Source organism: Salvelinus fontinalis, chromosome 24 (assembly GCF_029448725.1).
Source record: "Salvelinus fontinalis isolate EN_2023a chromosome 24, ASM2944872v1, whole genome shotgun sequence".
NCBI lineage: Eukaryota > Metazoa > Chordata > Actinopteri > Salmoniformes > Salmonidae > Salvelinus > Salvelinus fontinalis.
The window spans coordinates 28,580,173-28,597,464 of NC_074688.1; the positions used below are offsets into that span (position 1 = coordinate 28,580,173).

Consider the following 17,292-nt stretch of genomic DNA (forward strand, 5'->3'; position numbering starts at 1 on the left):
ATCCATACACCGTCTCTACAAATGTGTCATGCTGATCCATACACCGTCTCTACAAATGTGTCATGCTGATCCATACACCGTCTCTACAAATGTGTCATGCTGATCCATACACCGTCTCTACAAATGTGTCATGCTGATCCATACACCGTCTCTACAAATGTGTCATGCTGATCCATACACCGTCTCTACAAATGTGTCATGCTGATCCATACACTGTCTCTACAAATGTGTCATCAAAAGTCATTATTAATGCAAACTTTTGCTGAGTTGAAACAATACTCTTTTTCTGCTTTTATAATAATTTACGGAGACTTTAATTCTGAATATGATTATTTCATAAATGATAAATTGATCATGCTTTAAAGTTCACTAAACTACATTTAAGAGCCAATGTCAAATCAAATCAAATGTTATTGGTCACATACACACAATTAGCAGATGTTAATGCGAGTGTAGCGAAATGCTTATGCCCTATAGTTCCGACCATGCAGTAATATCTAAAAAGTAACCTAACAAATTCACAACTACTACCTTATACACACAAATGTAAAGGGATGAATGAGAATATGTATATATAAATATATGGATGAGCGATGGCCGTGCGGCATAGGCAAGATGCAGTAGATGGTATAGAGTACAGTATATACATATGAGATGAGTAATGTAGGATATGTAGACATTATTGAAGTTGCGTTATTTAAAGTGACTAGTGATACATTTATGACATCCATTTATATTTTTTTTTCAAGTGGCCAGAGATTTGAGTCTGTATGTTGGCAGCAGCCACTCAATGTTAGTGATGGCTGTTTAACAGTCTGATGGCCTTGAGATAGAAGCCGTTTTTCAGTCTCTCGGTCCCTGCTTTGACGCACCTGTACTGACCTCGCCTTCTGGATGGTACGGATTCATGTAAAGAACTTGCTATGTCAGAAACATTTTTATGAAAGCAAATATTACCAAATTGACAAAAGTGAAATAATAAAAGTGAAACATACTGTGAAAGTGAAATAAGGATAAGAAATCAAACAGACATACAGTATTTACTACATGGTATGCTGCATGCAGAACACTTTAGCTATTCCAACTGTGTTCATTTAACCATCTGTCTCCTCTGTTTCCCTGGCGACCATTAGACCCAACGTGTGCGCTCTGCAGCAGGTCATGGGGACCAAGAAGAAGTACTTCAGCACTTGTCGTAACTGGTATCAAGGGGCCATCTGTGGAAAAAAAGCGTAAGTGACTTTTAGTTATTTTTTAGGCTCCTCCTGAACACATTCTTTTCTCTGGGTTCAAAGATGAGTAATATGACACTGCTAGCTTTAGCTTCAGAGCTTTGATAGGGACCACTGTGTGGACCACAGATGTGTCCCAAATGGCATCGTGTTACCTATATAGTGCACTACTTTTGACCAGAGTCCGTAGGGGGTCATAGGCTTCTGGTCAAAAGTAGTGCACTATACAAAGAATAGGGTGCCATTAGGGACAGACATGAACCCAGGAATGATGTAGTCTCATGTACCACACAGAAATGTCCAAATGAACACTGGACGCTCCCTAGTGCCATGGAAACCACAGAACCTCAGAGCAGAGCTTAATAATAGCAATAATAATAACAATAATTATTAAGTGGGTGCTTATATTTGTCATTTTTCACACATGTACAAGTAAATGTGTATTAATACATGTGTGAATTGGAAATGTGTTATTTTGCAAATCCCAACTCCCCCGTTGGGATACAGCCAGGGGTCACATTCCCTCACTTGGAAGTCAATGTAACAGATTTATGTGCCTTTCGTGAAGCTTTGAATCAGTTCCAGAGTCGAATATGGTACGGATTATACTGGTTATGTATTATGGTACAGATTATATGTGGTATGTGTTATGGTACGGATTAAACGGGTTATGTGTTATGGTACGGGCTATACGGGTTATGTGTTATGGTACGGGCCATACGGGGTATGTGTTATGGTACGGGTTATACGGGGTATGTGTTATGGTACGGGTTATACAGGGTATGTGTTATGGTACGGGTTATACGGGGTATGTGTTATGGTACGGGTTATACGGGGTATGTGTTATGGTACGGGTTATACGGGGTATGTGTTATGGTACGGGTTATACGGGGTATGTGTTATGGTACGGTTTATACGGGGTATGTGTTATGGTATGGGATATACGGGGTATGTGTTATGGTACGGGTTATATGGGGTATGTGTTATGGTACGGATTATACGGGGTATGTGTTATGGTACGGGTTATACGGGGTATGTGTTATGGTACTTGTTAAACGGGTATGTGTTATGGTACGAGTTAAACGGGTATGTGTGTAGATTTACGATCACCCTTTAAAACCAGTCAGGAATTTTGAGGATATGTCCCAAATGGCACCCTATTCCCTATATAGTGCACTACATTTGACCAGAACCAAAAGTAGTACACAATATAGGGAATAGGGTGCCATTTGGGACGAAACAGGGAATTTTAGGGAAGATAACAAAGGTCTGTGTTATCTTTGACTTATTTTGTCACCAACATCAGAGGAATGTTTAACGTAGGAGGATGTTGAGAAACAAAGAGACCTTTAACGGAACTGAATTTGAATTTGAGAGGGAGAGCAGTTAAGAAGGATAGGTTAAATTAACATAAAAATGAACAGCACTCAAGATTAATCTAGGAGGATGACGGACCACCCTCTCTTCATCCAGTGTATGTTGGGAAACAAAGACTACTCTGAAGCAGAGGAGTTCAGAGGGTTTAGTAAGGGTAAGATTATACCCAAGCAAGCCTTCAGCTCTTGCATGAAACATCAATGCACAATCACATGCATTATAAAGGTCCTGGTTACCATGGTTATGGTGGTTATTATGGTATGGTGAGCGTGGACGCCGTAGGGACGCCACTGTGGTGCACTGCTGGATCCTGGCTCTGATAGAGCATTAATGTGTCAGCCATATTTACTGGTTTGAGGTTGAATCATTGGAAACTCTCTGAGTACAGACAGAGAGGACAGAGCCCACATAGTACAGAGGGTTCCCACATAGTGCTGCTCACATAGTGCTGCTCACATAGTGCTGCTGCTGCTCACATAGTGCTGCTGCTGATCACATAGTGCTGCTGCTGCTCACATAGTGCTGCTGCTGCTCACATAGTGCTGCTGCTGCTCACATAGCGCTGCTCACATAGTGCTGCTCACATAGTGCTGCTGCTGCTCACATAGTGCTGCTCACATAGTGCTGCTCACATAGTGGTGCTCACATAGTGCTGCTGCTGCTCACATAGTGCTGCTCACATAGTGCTGCTCACATAGTGCTGCTCACATAGTGCTGCTCACATAGTGCTGCTGCTGCTCACATGGTGCTGCTCACATAGTGCTGCTCACATAGTGCTGCTGCTGCTCACATAGTGCTGCTCACATAGTGCTGCTCACATAGTGCTGCTGCTGATCACATAGTGCTGCTGCTGCTCACATAGTGCCGCTGCTGCTCACATAGCGCTGCTCACATAGCGCTGCTCACATAGTGCTGCTCACATAGTGCTGCTCACATAGTGATGCTGCTGCTCACATAGTGATGCTGCTGATCACATAGTGCTGCTGCTGCTCACATAACGCTGCTCACATAGTGCTGCTCACATAGCGCTGCTCACATAGTGCTGCTCACATAGTGCTGCTCACATAGTGATGCTGCTGCTCACATAGTGCTGCTCACATAGTGATGCTGCTGCTCACATAGTGCTGCTCACACAGTGATGCTGCTGATCACATAGTGCTGCTGCTGCTCACATAGCGCTGCTGCTGCTGATCAAATAGTGCTGCTGCTGCTCACATAGTGCTGCTCACAAAGTTATGCTGCTGCTCACATAGTGCTGCTGCTGATCACATAGTGCTGCTCACATAGCGCCGCTCACATAGCGCTGCTCACATAGCGCTGCTCACATAGTGATGCTGCTGCTCACATAGCGCTGCTCACATAGCGCTGATCACATAGTGCTGCTGCTGCTCACGTAGCGCTGCTCACATAGTGATGCTCACATAGTGATGCTGCTGCTCACATAGTGCTGCTCACATAGCGCTGCTCACATAGTGATGCTGCTGCTCACATAGTGCTGCTCACATAGTGATGCTGCTGCTCACATAGTGCTGCTCACATAGTGCCGCTGCTGCTCACATAGTGCTGCTCACATAGTGCTGCTCACATAGTGCTGCTCACATAGTGTTGCTGCTGCTCACATAATGCTGCTGATCACATAGTGCTGCTGCTGCCCACATACTGCTGCTCACATAGTGCTGCTGCTCACATAGTGCTGCTGCTCACATAGTGCTGCTGCTCACATAGTGCTGTTGCTCACATAATACTGCTGCTCACATAGTGCTGCTGCTCACATAGTGCTGCTGCTCACATAGTGCTGCTGCTGCTGCTCACATAGTGCTGCTGCTGCTGCTCACATAGTGCTGCTCACATAGTGCTGCTCACATAGTGCTGCTCACATAGTGCTGCTGCTGCTCACATAGTGCCTCTCACATAGTGCTGCTCACATAGTGCTGCTCACATAGAGCTGCTCACATAGTGATGCTCAAATAGTGCAGCTGCTGCTCACATAGTGCTGCTGATGCTCACATAGTGCTGCTCACATAGTGCTGCTCACATAGCGCTGCTCACATAGTGATGCTGCTGCTCACATAGTGCTGCTCACATAGTGATGCTGCTGATCACATAGTGCTGCTCACATAGTGATGCTGCTGCTCACATAGCGCTGCTCACATAGTGATGCTCACATAGTGCTGATCACATAGTGCTGCTGCTGCTCACATAGTGCTGCTCACATAGTGCTGCTCACATAGTGCTGCTGCTCACATAGTGCTGCTCACATAGTGCTGCTCACATAGTGCTGCTGCTCACATAGTGCTGCTGCTGCTCACATAGTGCTGCTGCTCACATAGTGCTGCTGCTCACATAGTGCTGCTGCTGCTCACATAGTGCCGCTGCTGATCACATAGTGCTGCTCACATAGTGCTGCTCACATTGTGATGCTGCTACTCACATAGTGCTGCTCACATAGTGATGCTGCTGATCATATAGTGCTGCTGCTGCTCACATAGCGCTGCTCACATAGCGCTGCTCACGTAGTGCTGCTGCTGCTCACATAGCGCTAATCACATAGCACTGCTCACATAGTGCTGCTGCAGCTCACATAGCGCTGCTCACATAGTGCTGCTCACATAGTGCTGATCACATAGTGCTGCTGCTGCTCACGTAGCGCTGCTCACATAGTGCTGCTCACATAGCGCTGCTCACATAGTGCTGCTCACATAGCGCTGCTCACATAGTGATGCAGCTGCTCACATAGTGCTGCTCACATAGTGATGCTGCTGCTCACATAGTGCTGCTCACGTAGCGCTGCTCACATAGTGCTGCTCACGTAGCGCTGCTCACATAGTGCTGCTCACATAGCGCTGCTCACATAGTGATGCAGCTGCTCACATAGTGCTGCTCACATAGTGATGCTGCTGCTCACATAGTGCTGCTCACATAGTGATGCTGCTGCTCACATAGTGCTGCTCACATAGTGCCGCTGCTGCTCACATAATGCTGCTGATCACATAGTGCTGCTCACATAGTGCTGCTGCTCACATAGTGCTGCTGCCCACATACTGCTGCTCACATAGTGCTGCTGCTCACATAGTGCTGCTGCTCACATAATACTGCTGCCCACATACTGCTGCTCACATAGTGCTGCTGCTCACATAGTGCTGCTCACATAGTGCTGCTGCTGCTGCTCACATAGTGCTGCTCACATAGTGCTGATCACATAGCGCTGCTCACATAGTGATGCTCACATAGTGCTGCTGCTGCTCACATAGTGCTGCTGATGCTCACATAGTGCTGCTCACATAGTGCTGCTCACATAGCGCTGCTCACATAGTGATGCCGCTGCTCACATAGTGCTGCTCACATAGTGATGCTGCTGATCACATAGTGCTGCTGCTGCTCACATAGCGCTGCTCACATAGTGCTGCTCACATAGTGCTGCTGCTCACATAGCGCTGCTCACATAGTGCTGCTCACATAGTGCTGTTCACATAGTGCTGATCACATAGTGCTGCTGCTGCTCACATAGCGCTGCTCACATAGCGCTGCTCACATAGTGCTGCTCACATAGTGCTGCTGCTCACATAGCGCTGCTCACATAGTGCTGCTCACATAGTGCTGTTCACATAGTGCTGATCACATAGTGCTGCTGCTGCTCACATAGCGCTGCTCACATAGTGCTGCTCACATAGTGCTGCTCACATAGCGCTGCTCACATAGCGCTGCTCACATAGCGCTGCTCACATAGCGCTGCTCACATAGTGCTGCTCACATAGTGCTGTTCACATAGTGCTGATCACATAGTGCTGCTGCTGCTCACATAGCGCTGCTCACATAGTGCTGCTCACATAGCGCTGCTCACATAGTGCTGTTCACATAGTGCTGATCACATAGTGCTGCTGCTGCTCATATAGCGCTGCTCACATAGTGCTGCTCACATAGTGCTGCTCACATAGTGCCGCTGCTGCTCACATAGTGCTGCTCACATAGTGCTGATCACATAGCGCTGCTCACATAGCACTGCTCACATAGTGCTGATCACACAGCGCTGCTCACATAGTGCTGCTCACATAGTGCTGCTCACATAGTGCCGCTGCTGCTCACATAGTGCTGCTCAGATAGCGCTGCTCACATAGTGCTGCTCACATAGTGCTGCTGCTGCTCACATAGTGCTGCTCACATAGTGCTGATCACATAGCGCTGCTCACATAGCGCTGCTCACATAGTGCTGATCACACAGCGCTGCTCACATAGTGCTGTTCACATAGTGCTGCTCACATAGTGCCGCTGCTGCTCACATAGTGCTGCTCACATAGTGCTGCTCAGATAGTGCTGCTCACATAGCGCTGCTCACATAATGCTGCTCACATAGTGCTGCTCACATAGCGCTGCTCACATAGTGCTGCTCACATAGTGCTGCTCACATAGCGCTGCTCACATAGTGCTGATCACATAGTGCTGCTCACATAGCGCTGCTCACATAGTGCTGCTCACATAGTGCTGCTCACATAGTGCTGATCACATAGTGCTGTTCACATAGTGCTGATCACACAGCGCTGCTCACATAATGCTGATCACATAGTGCTGCTCACATAGCGCTGCTCACATAGTGATGCTGCTGCTCACATAGTGCTGCTCACATAGTGATGCTGCTGCTCACATAGTGCTGCTCACATAGCGCTGCTCACATAGCGCTGCTCACATAGTGATGCTGCTGCTCACATAGTGCTGCTCACATAGTGATGCTGCTGCTCACATAGTGCTGCTCACATAGTGCGGCACAAATAGTCCTGCTGCTCACATACTTCTGCTGCTGCTCACATAGCGCTGCTCACATAGTGCTGCTCACATAGTGCTGCTGCTGCCCACATACTGCTGCTCACATAGTGCTGCTGCTCACATAGTGCTGCTGCTGCTCACATAGTGCTGCTGCTGCTCACATAGTGCTGCTGCTCACATAGTGCTGCTGCTGCTCACATAGTGCTGCTGATGCTCACATAGTGCTGCTCACATAGTGCTGCTCACATAGTGCTGCTCACATAGTGATGCTGCTGATCACATAGTGCTGCTGCTGCTCACATAGCGCTGCTCACATAGCGCTGCTCACATAGCGCTGCTCACATAGTGCTGCTCACATAGTGCTGCTCACATAGTGCTGCTGCTCACATAGCGCTGCTCACATAGTGCTGCTCACATAGTGCTGCTCACATAGTGCCGCTGCTGCTCACATAGTGCTGCTCACATATTGCTGATCACAAGGCGCTGCTCACATAGCGCTGCTCACATAGCGCTGCTCACATAGCGCTGCTCACATAGTGATGCTGCTACTCACATAGTGCTGCTCACATAGTGATGCTGCTGCTCACATAGTGCTGCTGCTGCTCACATAGTGCTGCTGCTGCTCACATAGTGCTGCTCACAAAGTGATGCTGCTGCTCACATAGTGCTGCTCACATAGCGCTGCTCACATAGTTATGCTGCTGCTCACATAGTGCTGCTCACATAGTGATGCTGCTGCTCACCTAGTGCTGCTCACATAGTGCTGCACAAATAGTCCTGCTGCTCACATACTTCTGCTGCTGCTCACATAGTGCTGCTGCTGCCCACATACTGCTGCTCACGTAGTGCTGCTGCTCACATAGTGCTGCTGCTCACATAGTGCTGCTGCTGCTGCTCACATAGTGCTGCTGCTCACATAGTGCTGCTGCTGCTGCTGCTGCTCACATAGTGTTGCTGCTGATCACATAGTGCTGCTGCTGATCACATGGTACTGCCGCTCACATAGTGCTGCTGATCACATAGTGTTGCTGCTGCTCACATAGTACTACCGCTCACATAGTGCTGCTGCTCACATAGTGTTGCTGCTGATCACATAGTGCTGCTGATGATCACATAGTGCTGCTCACATAGTGCTGCTCACATAGTGCTGCTGATCACATGGTGCTGCTCACATAGTGCGGCTGCTGCTCACATAGCGCTGCTCACATAGCGCTGCTCACATAGTGCTGCTGCTGCTCACATAGTGCTGCTGCTGCTCACATAGTGCTGCTCACATAGTGCTGCTGATCACATGGTGCTGCTCACATAGTGCTGCTGCTGCTCACATAGCGCTGCTCACATAGCGCTGCTCACATAGTGCTGCTGCTGCTCACATAGCGCTGCTCACATAGTGCTGCTCATATAGTGCTGCTGCAGCTCACATAGCGCTGCTCACATAGCGCTGATCACATAGCGCTGATCACATAGTGCTGCTCACATAGCGCTGCTCACATAGCGCTGCTCACATAGTGCTGCTGCAGCTCACATAGCGCTGCTCACATAGCGCTGCTCACGTAGCGCTGCTCACATAGTGCTGCTCACATAGCGCTGCTCACATAGTGATGCTGCTGCTCACATAGTGCTGCTCACATAGTGATGCTGCTGCTCACATAGTGCTGCTCACATAGTGATGCTGCTGCTCACATAGTGCTGCTCACATAGTGCCGCTGCTGCTCACATAGTGCTGCTCACATAGTGCTGCTCACATAGTGCCGCTGCTGCTCACATAGTGCTGCTGACATAGTGCTGCTCACATAGTGCCGCTGCTGCTCACATAATGCTGCTGATCACATAGTGCTGCTCACATAGTGCTGCTGCTCACATAGTGCTGTTGCTCACATAGTGCTGCCCACATACTGCTGCTCACATAGTGCTGCTGCTCACATAAAGCTGCTGCTCACATAGTGCTGCCCACATAGTGCTGCTGCTCACATAGTGCTGCCCACATAGTGCTGCTGCTCACATAGTGCTGCCTACATAGTGCTGCTGCTCACATAGTGCTGCCCACATAGTGCTGCTGCTCACATAGTCCTGCTGCTCACATAGTGCTGCCCACATAGTGCTGCTGCTCACATTGTGCTGCCCACATAGTGCTGCCCACATAGTGCTGCTGCTCACATAGTGCTGCTGCTCACATAGTGCTTCCCACATAGTGCTGCTGCTCACATAGTGCTGCCCACATAGAGTTGCCCACATAGTGCTGCCCACATTGTGCTGCTGCCCACAATGGTCTGCCCACATAGTGCTGCCCACATAGAGCTGCCCACATAGAGCTGCCCACATAGAGCTGCCCACATAGTGCTGCCCACATAGAGCTGCCCACATAGTGCTGCCCACATAGAGCTGCCCACACGAAACAGACACTCAGTACAACCGCATTGTATTTTGAGGACCACACTGGAAAAAAGTGTATTTCCAATATACTTTCATGTGTACTCTACGATTTCTTTCTACTTTTCAGTGGTTTAAACTGTATGGACTGTTGTACAAAAAGTTACATCAAATCAAATAACAGAATGGTTCCCTTGGTTCCAGCTCTCTTATTAACTTTCTGACCCATGCTGGACTCGGGTCACGTCCTAGTTCCCTATCATCAATTTGACAGCATGGACACTGCTGCTAGGTTGTGTTGCATGGTGATGCACTAACACTCTTAGATGCTGAATCGTAATAGTGTTCTATGCTCCTGGATCCTGAGTAGTGTTCTATTCTCCTGGATCCTGAGTAGTGTTCTATGCTCCTGGATCCTGAGTAGTGTTCTATTCTCCTGGATCCTGAGTAGTGTTCTATGCTCCTAGATCTTGAGTAGTGTTCTATGCTCCTGGATCCTGAGTATTGTTATATTCTCCTGGATCCTGAGTAGTGTTCTATTCTCCTGGATCCTGAGTAGTGTTCTATGCTCCTGGATCCTGAGTAGTGTTCTATTCTCCTGGATCCTGAGTAGTGTTCTATGCTCCTAGATACTGAGTAGTGTTCTATTCTCCTGGATCCTGAGTAGTGTTCCATGCTCCTGGATCCTGAGTATTGTTCTATTCTCCTGGATCCTGAGTAGTGTTCTATTCTCCTAGATCCTGAGTAGTGTTCTATGCTCCTGGATCCTGAGTATTGTTATATTCTCCTGGATCCTGAGTAGTGTTCTATGCTCCTAGATACTGAGTAGTGTTCTATTCTCCTGGATCCTGAGTAGTGTTCTATGCTCCTAGATACTGAGTAGTGTTCTATTCTCCTGGATCCTGAGTAGTGTTCTATGCTCCTGGATCCTGAGTATTGTTCTATTCTCCTGGATCCTGAGTAGTGTTCTATTCTCCTAGATCCTGAGTAGTGTTCTATGCTCCTGGATCCTGAGTATTGTTATATTCTCCTGGATCCTGAGTAGTGTTCTATGCTCCTGGATGCTGAGTAGTGTTCTATGCTCCTGGATGCTGCGTAGTGTTCTATGCTCCTGGATCCTGAGTAGTGTTCTATGCTCCTGGATGCTGAGTAGTGTTCTATGCTCCTGGATGCTGAGTAGTGTTCTATGCTTCTGGATCCTGAGTAGTGTTCTATGCTCCTGGATCCTGAGTAGTGTTCTATGCTCCTGGATGCTGAGTAGTGTTCTATGCTCCTGGATGCTGAGTAGTGTTCTATGCTATTGGATGCTGAGTAGTGCTCTATGCTCCTGGATCCTGAGTAGTGTTCTATGCTCCTGGATGCTGAGTAGTGTTCTATGCTCATGGAAGCTGAGTAGTGTTCTATGCTCCTGGATGCTGAGTAGTGTTCTATGCTATTGGATGCTGAGTAGTGCTCTATGCTCCTGGATCCTGAGTAGTGTTCTATGCTTCTGGATCCTGAGTAGTGTTCTATGCTCCTGGATCCTGAGTAGTGTTCTATGCTCCTGGATGCTGAGTAGTGTTCTATGCTCCTGGATGCTGAGTAGTGTTCTATGCTATTGGATGCTGAGTAGTGCTCTATGCTCCTGGATCCTGAGTAGTGTTCTATGCTCCTGGAAGCTGAGTAGTGTTCTAACCTCCTGGTTCCTGAGTAGTGTTCTATGCTCCTGGATGCTGAGTAGTGTTCTATGCTTCTGGATCCTGAGTAGTGTTCTATTCTTCTGGATCCTGAGTAGTGTTCTATTCTCCTGGATGCTGAGTAGTGTTCTATCCTCCTGGTTCCTGAGTAGTGTTCTATGCTCCTGGATGCTGAGTAGTGTTCTATTCTCCTGATTCCTGAGTAGTGTTCTATGCTCCTGGATCCTGAGTAGTGTTCTATGCTCCTGGATCCTGAGTAGTGTTCTATGTTTGTTTATGCTGAGTAGTGTTCTATGTTTGTGTATGCTGAGTAGTGTTCTATGTTTGTGTATGCCGAGTAGTGCTCTATGTTTGTGTATGCCGAGTAGTGTTCTAAGTTTGTGTATGCTGAGTAGTGTTCTATGTTTGTGTATGCTGAGTAGTGTTCTATGTTTGTGTATGCTGAGTAGTGTTCTATGTTTGTGTATGCTGAGTAGTGTTCTATGTTTGTGTATGCTGAGTAGTGTTCTATGTTTGTGAATGCTGAGTAGTGTTCTATGTTTGTTTATGCTGAGTAGTGTTCTATGTTTGTGTATGCTGAGTAGTGTTCTATGTTTGTGTATGCTGAGTAGTGTTCTATGTTTGTGAATGCTGAGTAGTGTTCTATGTTTGTTTATGCTGAGTAGTGTTCTATGTTTGTGAATGCTGAGTAGTGTTCTATGTTTGTGAATGCTGAGTAGTGTTCTATGTTTGTGAATGCTGAGTAGTGTTCTGTGTTTGTTTATGCTGAGTATTGTTCTATTCCAGGAATGCTCTGCAACACCGACACACAGCCAAAGAATGTGATCGATGTTGATGAGGAATTATTGGAATGCTTGTCTGTCTATTCTTTCTATGGAATCAATCAAACCACAGTATCCACCATCAGGGGGCACAGAACATTGTAATCTTCCATTTTTTTAAACCTCCACCCCTCAGAAGTGGTAGCTAAAAATAGGTAAATTAGGGGCAGTTTAAGGGGAGAGTCAATGAAACCATTGTTGGATCTGTGTTCGATTCCCGTTTGGGGCTACAACATACATCCATGGTTGTTTTCATTAACTCTTACCTTAAACTGCCCCTAACAACTTCTGAGTCTGTTGGAGACGATCAGCTTGCGCAAGGTGATGTGCAGAATCACTGATGTACAAATAGAATTCCCTCCCAAATGATAGGCTTTGTCGAACCCTGGTCCAGCGACTGTCAAGCCAACACCTTAAGCGTTACACTAACAGGTCCAAACCTCTTGGTGTCATGGTTGATGTGTTGGATTCCATGGTTAGTTTCATTGACTGTCCCCTGAGGTGTTGAATCACTGATCTATAAATAGTATTGCCTGCCAAATAACAGGCTTTGTACAATTAAGATTCGTAGTGCTACGCTTCCCTGGCTTAGGCGATCCTCCCACCAAACACTCACGCACAATCAGACATTTATTGAATAATTTATTAATAGGAGACAGATTGTTCCAATTAAATAACATGTCCCAACATTTTTTATCTGCAGCAAACCTAATGTATAATGCTGGATAGAAACCCCCACAAAAAACTACCAAAACAACTGGCCCTGCTCATTAGTAATGATATGTGTTTTGGAAACAGCACAGTTTTCTCCTGTGACCACATGCCAGTACTACAGTAGTATTGGTTTGGCTGGCTGACATACAGAGATCTCCAGTATAAAGTAGAGCTGCTGACCAGACAGAGGGAAGTTTCCAATCCCGAGGCCAGGCCAGAGGGAGTCTTGGTTCTCCTGTATGTGCGTGGGAGAGATGGTTTTGCTGACTGTGCCTCGTCAGGGCATGTGTGATCTCATGCCTGGCTCGTCTCCCCACTCCTCTTCTTCTCTGTGTTTCCAGGGGCTAAGTTCAAAAGAAGACAACTATGGCAGATAGCCATGAGCCATGAGCCATGAGCCATGAGTCATGGCCTCTTGTCTCCTCATCTGCGTCCCTATTGGCACCCTATTCCCTCAAACTCAACTCTGGGCCTCAAAGCCAGTTACTCTGTGTTTTTTCCTAGTTGCCCTCTAATTAGGAAGTGATTAAGAGTTGGGACACCAGGTGGATGCAATTAATAATCAGGGTAAGAATTGAATACCTCTGTTCTATACAGTGCAATACTTTTGACCAGAACCCTATGGGCCCCTATGGGCCCTGGTCAAAATGGTGCATTATATTGAAAATAGGGTGCCATTTGGGACGTAGCCCTTCTCATCGTACAGCAGGCCTTGATCTGCTCTGTTTCTGTCAGCTCTGTGTGTGCTCGTTTGCGTGCATGTGCATCTGAGGGATGAGCCGTGGATGACAGCCCTGAACACCCAACCACACTGTAGCCTCATCGTCTGTCGCTATGAAGGAAACAAGCCAGTGTAAACCTCACTCCATCCTGCCCTCGACCCCCTCTCTCTCCACTCAAACTCTGTTGATTTAGACAAGGCATATTATGGACCCAGCTACCACTGGAACATGGAGAACATGTGGAAATGTTTTTCTGGTTTGCAGGCGTCCCAGGGGGACCACTGATGAAGAAGCACAGCTGGACTTAAGTTTCAAGCCACCACAGACTGAACAACCAGCAACCATTACTCATAAACCATTACTCTGGAGAAAAGAAACTGAATCCTCTACCATCATCCAGACATGAGTTAGTGAGTTATCTAGGTTCAGCATCATGCAGGGTGAGCTCACTGGGCACAAAGGTCAATTCAACATTTAATTTTGTTAAACTTGGAAAGAATGTTGATTCAACCGGTGTGTGCCCAGTGGAAGGGTTCAGAAAGCTTTCTTCAGAGACCTGAAACCCACACTAGACATTTCAGTTTCACAACCACGTAAGGTCTGGTCCACATCAAACTGGACATCTATCTCCTACTGTAGCCTACTTCATCTATCGTTATTATTTGTATATTCAGCATTTGCTGATTTGTTGTGGTGGTTTAGAATTTCTGCAGCCGAAAACAGTGGAATAGCTTGCTGTCCAGGAGTGTATTTGTACATCAAGCTGCCTCACGTTTGTCTCTGGCTCAGAAAAGTCTTACTTACATTTGACATTTTAGTAATTTCTTCTTCTTAAACAGTAGAATACACCCTGAGGTATTTACTATCATAAAGCAAGCTCTGTGAGTCCTCCTCTCTCAACAGTACCGCTGGCTCTGCACAAATTGAAGCATCATTGTTCTGCTTTAACGAGTCATGTCATGGTTCATGAGGTGTGCGATTATGAAATTGTCTAGCTAGTCTGCGTCCCAAATAGCACCCTTTTCCCTTTATAGTGCACTACTTTGATCAATGCCCATAGGGTTCTGGTCAAAAGTAGTGCACTATATAGAGAGTAGGGTGCCATTCAGGAGTCAGATAGTGTCATCTATGGTTTTTGTCTATTAAACCCAACAGAGCTGGAAGGGCTCTGCTTATAATTAATTAATTAAATTCTGATGCCAACTTTGTGCCCATGTGGTACTGCTTACAGTTTAAATACCTATATACAGTAGGAGCTGATTACCGCTAAAGACAGAGATGAAGAGTAGTGACGGGGTTTCTCTGAGTGGATAAATCAGACTTTTACTGTACGCTCAAAACGTGCACAAACTCTCTCTCTCTCTCTCCCCCCCCCCCCCCCCCTCTCTCTCTCACACACACACACCCATGAACACACCCATGAACACGCACGCACGCACACACACGCATGCACACACGCTCAGACATGATCTACAGGATAAGGCCCTTTATATAGCTAACAGCTGCAGGCTGGATTTCCCCGTCTTTATATCTTATAATTCTTTGTAGTAATTTATAGCTATTGTGTCCTGTCCTGTTCCCATTCAATTAGATTAAACAGGACTTCACGTCACATGTTGGTACAAGTCACAAAACATCTAACCTTGTCCCCAGACTCAATTGCTACAGAGAGACGGCTGGCTGGGTGGACGAGATTACAAAACATCCATGTGCAGAGGTGTCATAAGGATACATGGGATATGTCCCATTTGGTTCCCTATTCACTTTATAGTGCACTACTTTTGACCAGGGCCCATAGACTATGAAGGGAAAATGGTGCCAAACGGGACGCAACCCAAGTCTGAAAGCATCAGTCTTTGATACAGTTCTACAATTCTAGGGAGAGAAAAGGGTTTTGTAATGTTACCCGTAATGTTGCAATAATGTTTGAGTGTCCAGTTTTCCATTAGTTGGGGGAACATTCTATCTATGTTAGCAAAAACCTTCTGAGAACATTTTTAGCATGTTTGGCGTTAGTTAGGAGACAGAAAACAGAAAATGCCCATAACGTTGTTACCATGTTCTCAGAATGTACAATATTAATGTTCTAAGCACGATACATTGGACGTTGCAAGCACATTCATGTGTCCAGTTTTTTTAGGGTTAGGAGAATGTTCCATCAACGTCCCACCAAACATACACAGAAAATGGTTGCCATGTGCTCAGAATATAAGATATTCATATTCTAGACATGTTTTATGGGAACATTGCAAGAACATTCACGTGCCCATTTTGCTGTGGGTTATGAGAATATTCCTTCAACGTCCACCCAAACATACCAAGTTCTATTTTACATGAAACCTTCTCCTATAATTTCCACGGCCCGTGGAAATCTAATCATAATTTTTTTTAAATCCTCATCAAAATCTGTCTGTTTAATCTACACTCGTAGAAAAAAAGGTGCTCTCTAGAACCTAAAAGGGTTCTTTGACTGTTCCCATAGGAGAACCCTTTGAAGAACCCATTTTGGATCCAGGCAGAACCCTTTTGGGTTCCATGCAGAACCCTTTCCACAGAGGGTTCTACATGGAACCCAAAAGGGATCTACCTGGAACCAAAAGGGTTTTCCTATGGGAACAGCCAAAGAACCCTTTTGGAACCACGCCCACAAGCCTCACAAGACTCATCTGAAGGTCCCCAGTACCAGTTTGAATGGATGGATGGAAGTACACTGAACAAAAATATAAACGCAACATGTGAAGTGTTGGTCCCATGTTTCATGAGCTGATATAAAAGATCCCAGAAATGTTCCATATGCACAAAAAGCTTATTATTCTCAAATGTTGTGCCCAAATTTGTTTAGAGATCTGTTGATGAGCATTTCTTCTTTGCCAAGAAAATCCAATCACCTGACAGGTGTGGCATACAGTTGAAGTCGGAAGTTTACATACACTTAGATTGGAGTCATTAAAACACGTTTTTCAACCACTCAACAAATGTCTTGTTAACAAACTATAGTTTTGGCAAATCGGTTAGAACATCTACTTTGTGCATGACACAAAGTCATTTTTCCAACAGTTGTTAACAGACAGCTAATTTCACTTATAATTCACTGTATCACAATTACAGTGGGTCAGAAGTTTACAAACACTAAGTTGACTGTGCCTTTAAACAGCTTGGAACATTCCAGAAAAATGTCATGGCTTTAGAAGCTTCTGATAGGCTAATTGACATCATTTGAGTCAATTGGAGATGTACCTGTGGATGTTTTTCAAGGCCCACCTTCAAACTCAGTGCCTCTTTGCTTGACATCATGGGAAAATCAAAGGAAATCAGCTAAGACCCCTGAAAAATATTGTAGACCTCCACAAGTCTGGTTCATCCTTGGGAGCAATTTCCAAATGCCTGAAGGTACCACGTTCATCTGTACAAACAATAGTACGCAAGTATAAACACCATGGGACCATGCAGCCGTCATACCGCTCAGGAAGGAGATGCGTTCTGTCTCCTAGAGATGAATGTACTTTGGTGCAAACAATGCAACTCTATCCCAGAACAACAGCAAAGGACCTTGTGAAGATTCTGGAGGAAACAGGTACAAAAGTATCTATATCCACAGTAAAACGAGTCCTATATCGACATA

The 17,292-nt window shown here is 46.0% G+C and overlaps 1 protein-coding gene across 3 annotated transcripts in view; it reads left to right on the forward strand.

Annotated features, from left to right (window-relative positions):
* LOC129822233 (periostin-like) overlaps positions 1–17,292 on the forward strand; it is a 46,520-nt gene that overhangs the window by 702 nt on the left and 28,526 nt on the right. For all 3 annotated transcript variants that reach the window (XM_055880333.1, XM_055880332.1, XM_055880331.1), the window contains exon 2: positions 1,134–1,232. In XM_055880333.1, the coding sequence (XP_055736308.1) occupies positions 1,134–1,232 (99 nt within the window). The remainder of the gene's footprint in view (positions 1–1,133; positions 1,233–17,292) is intronic.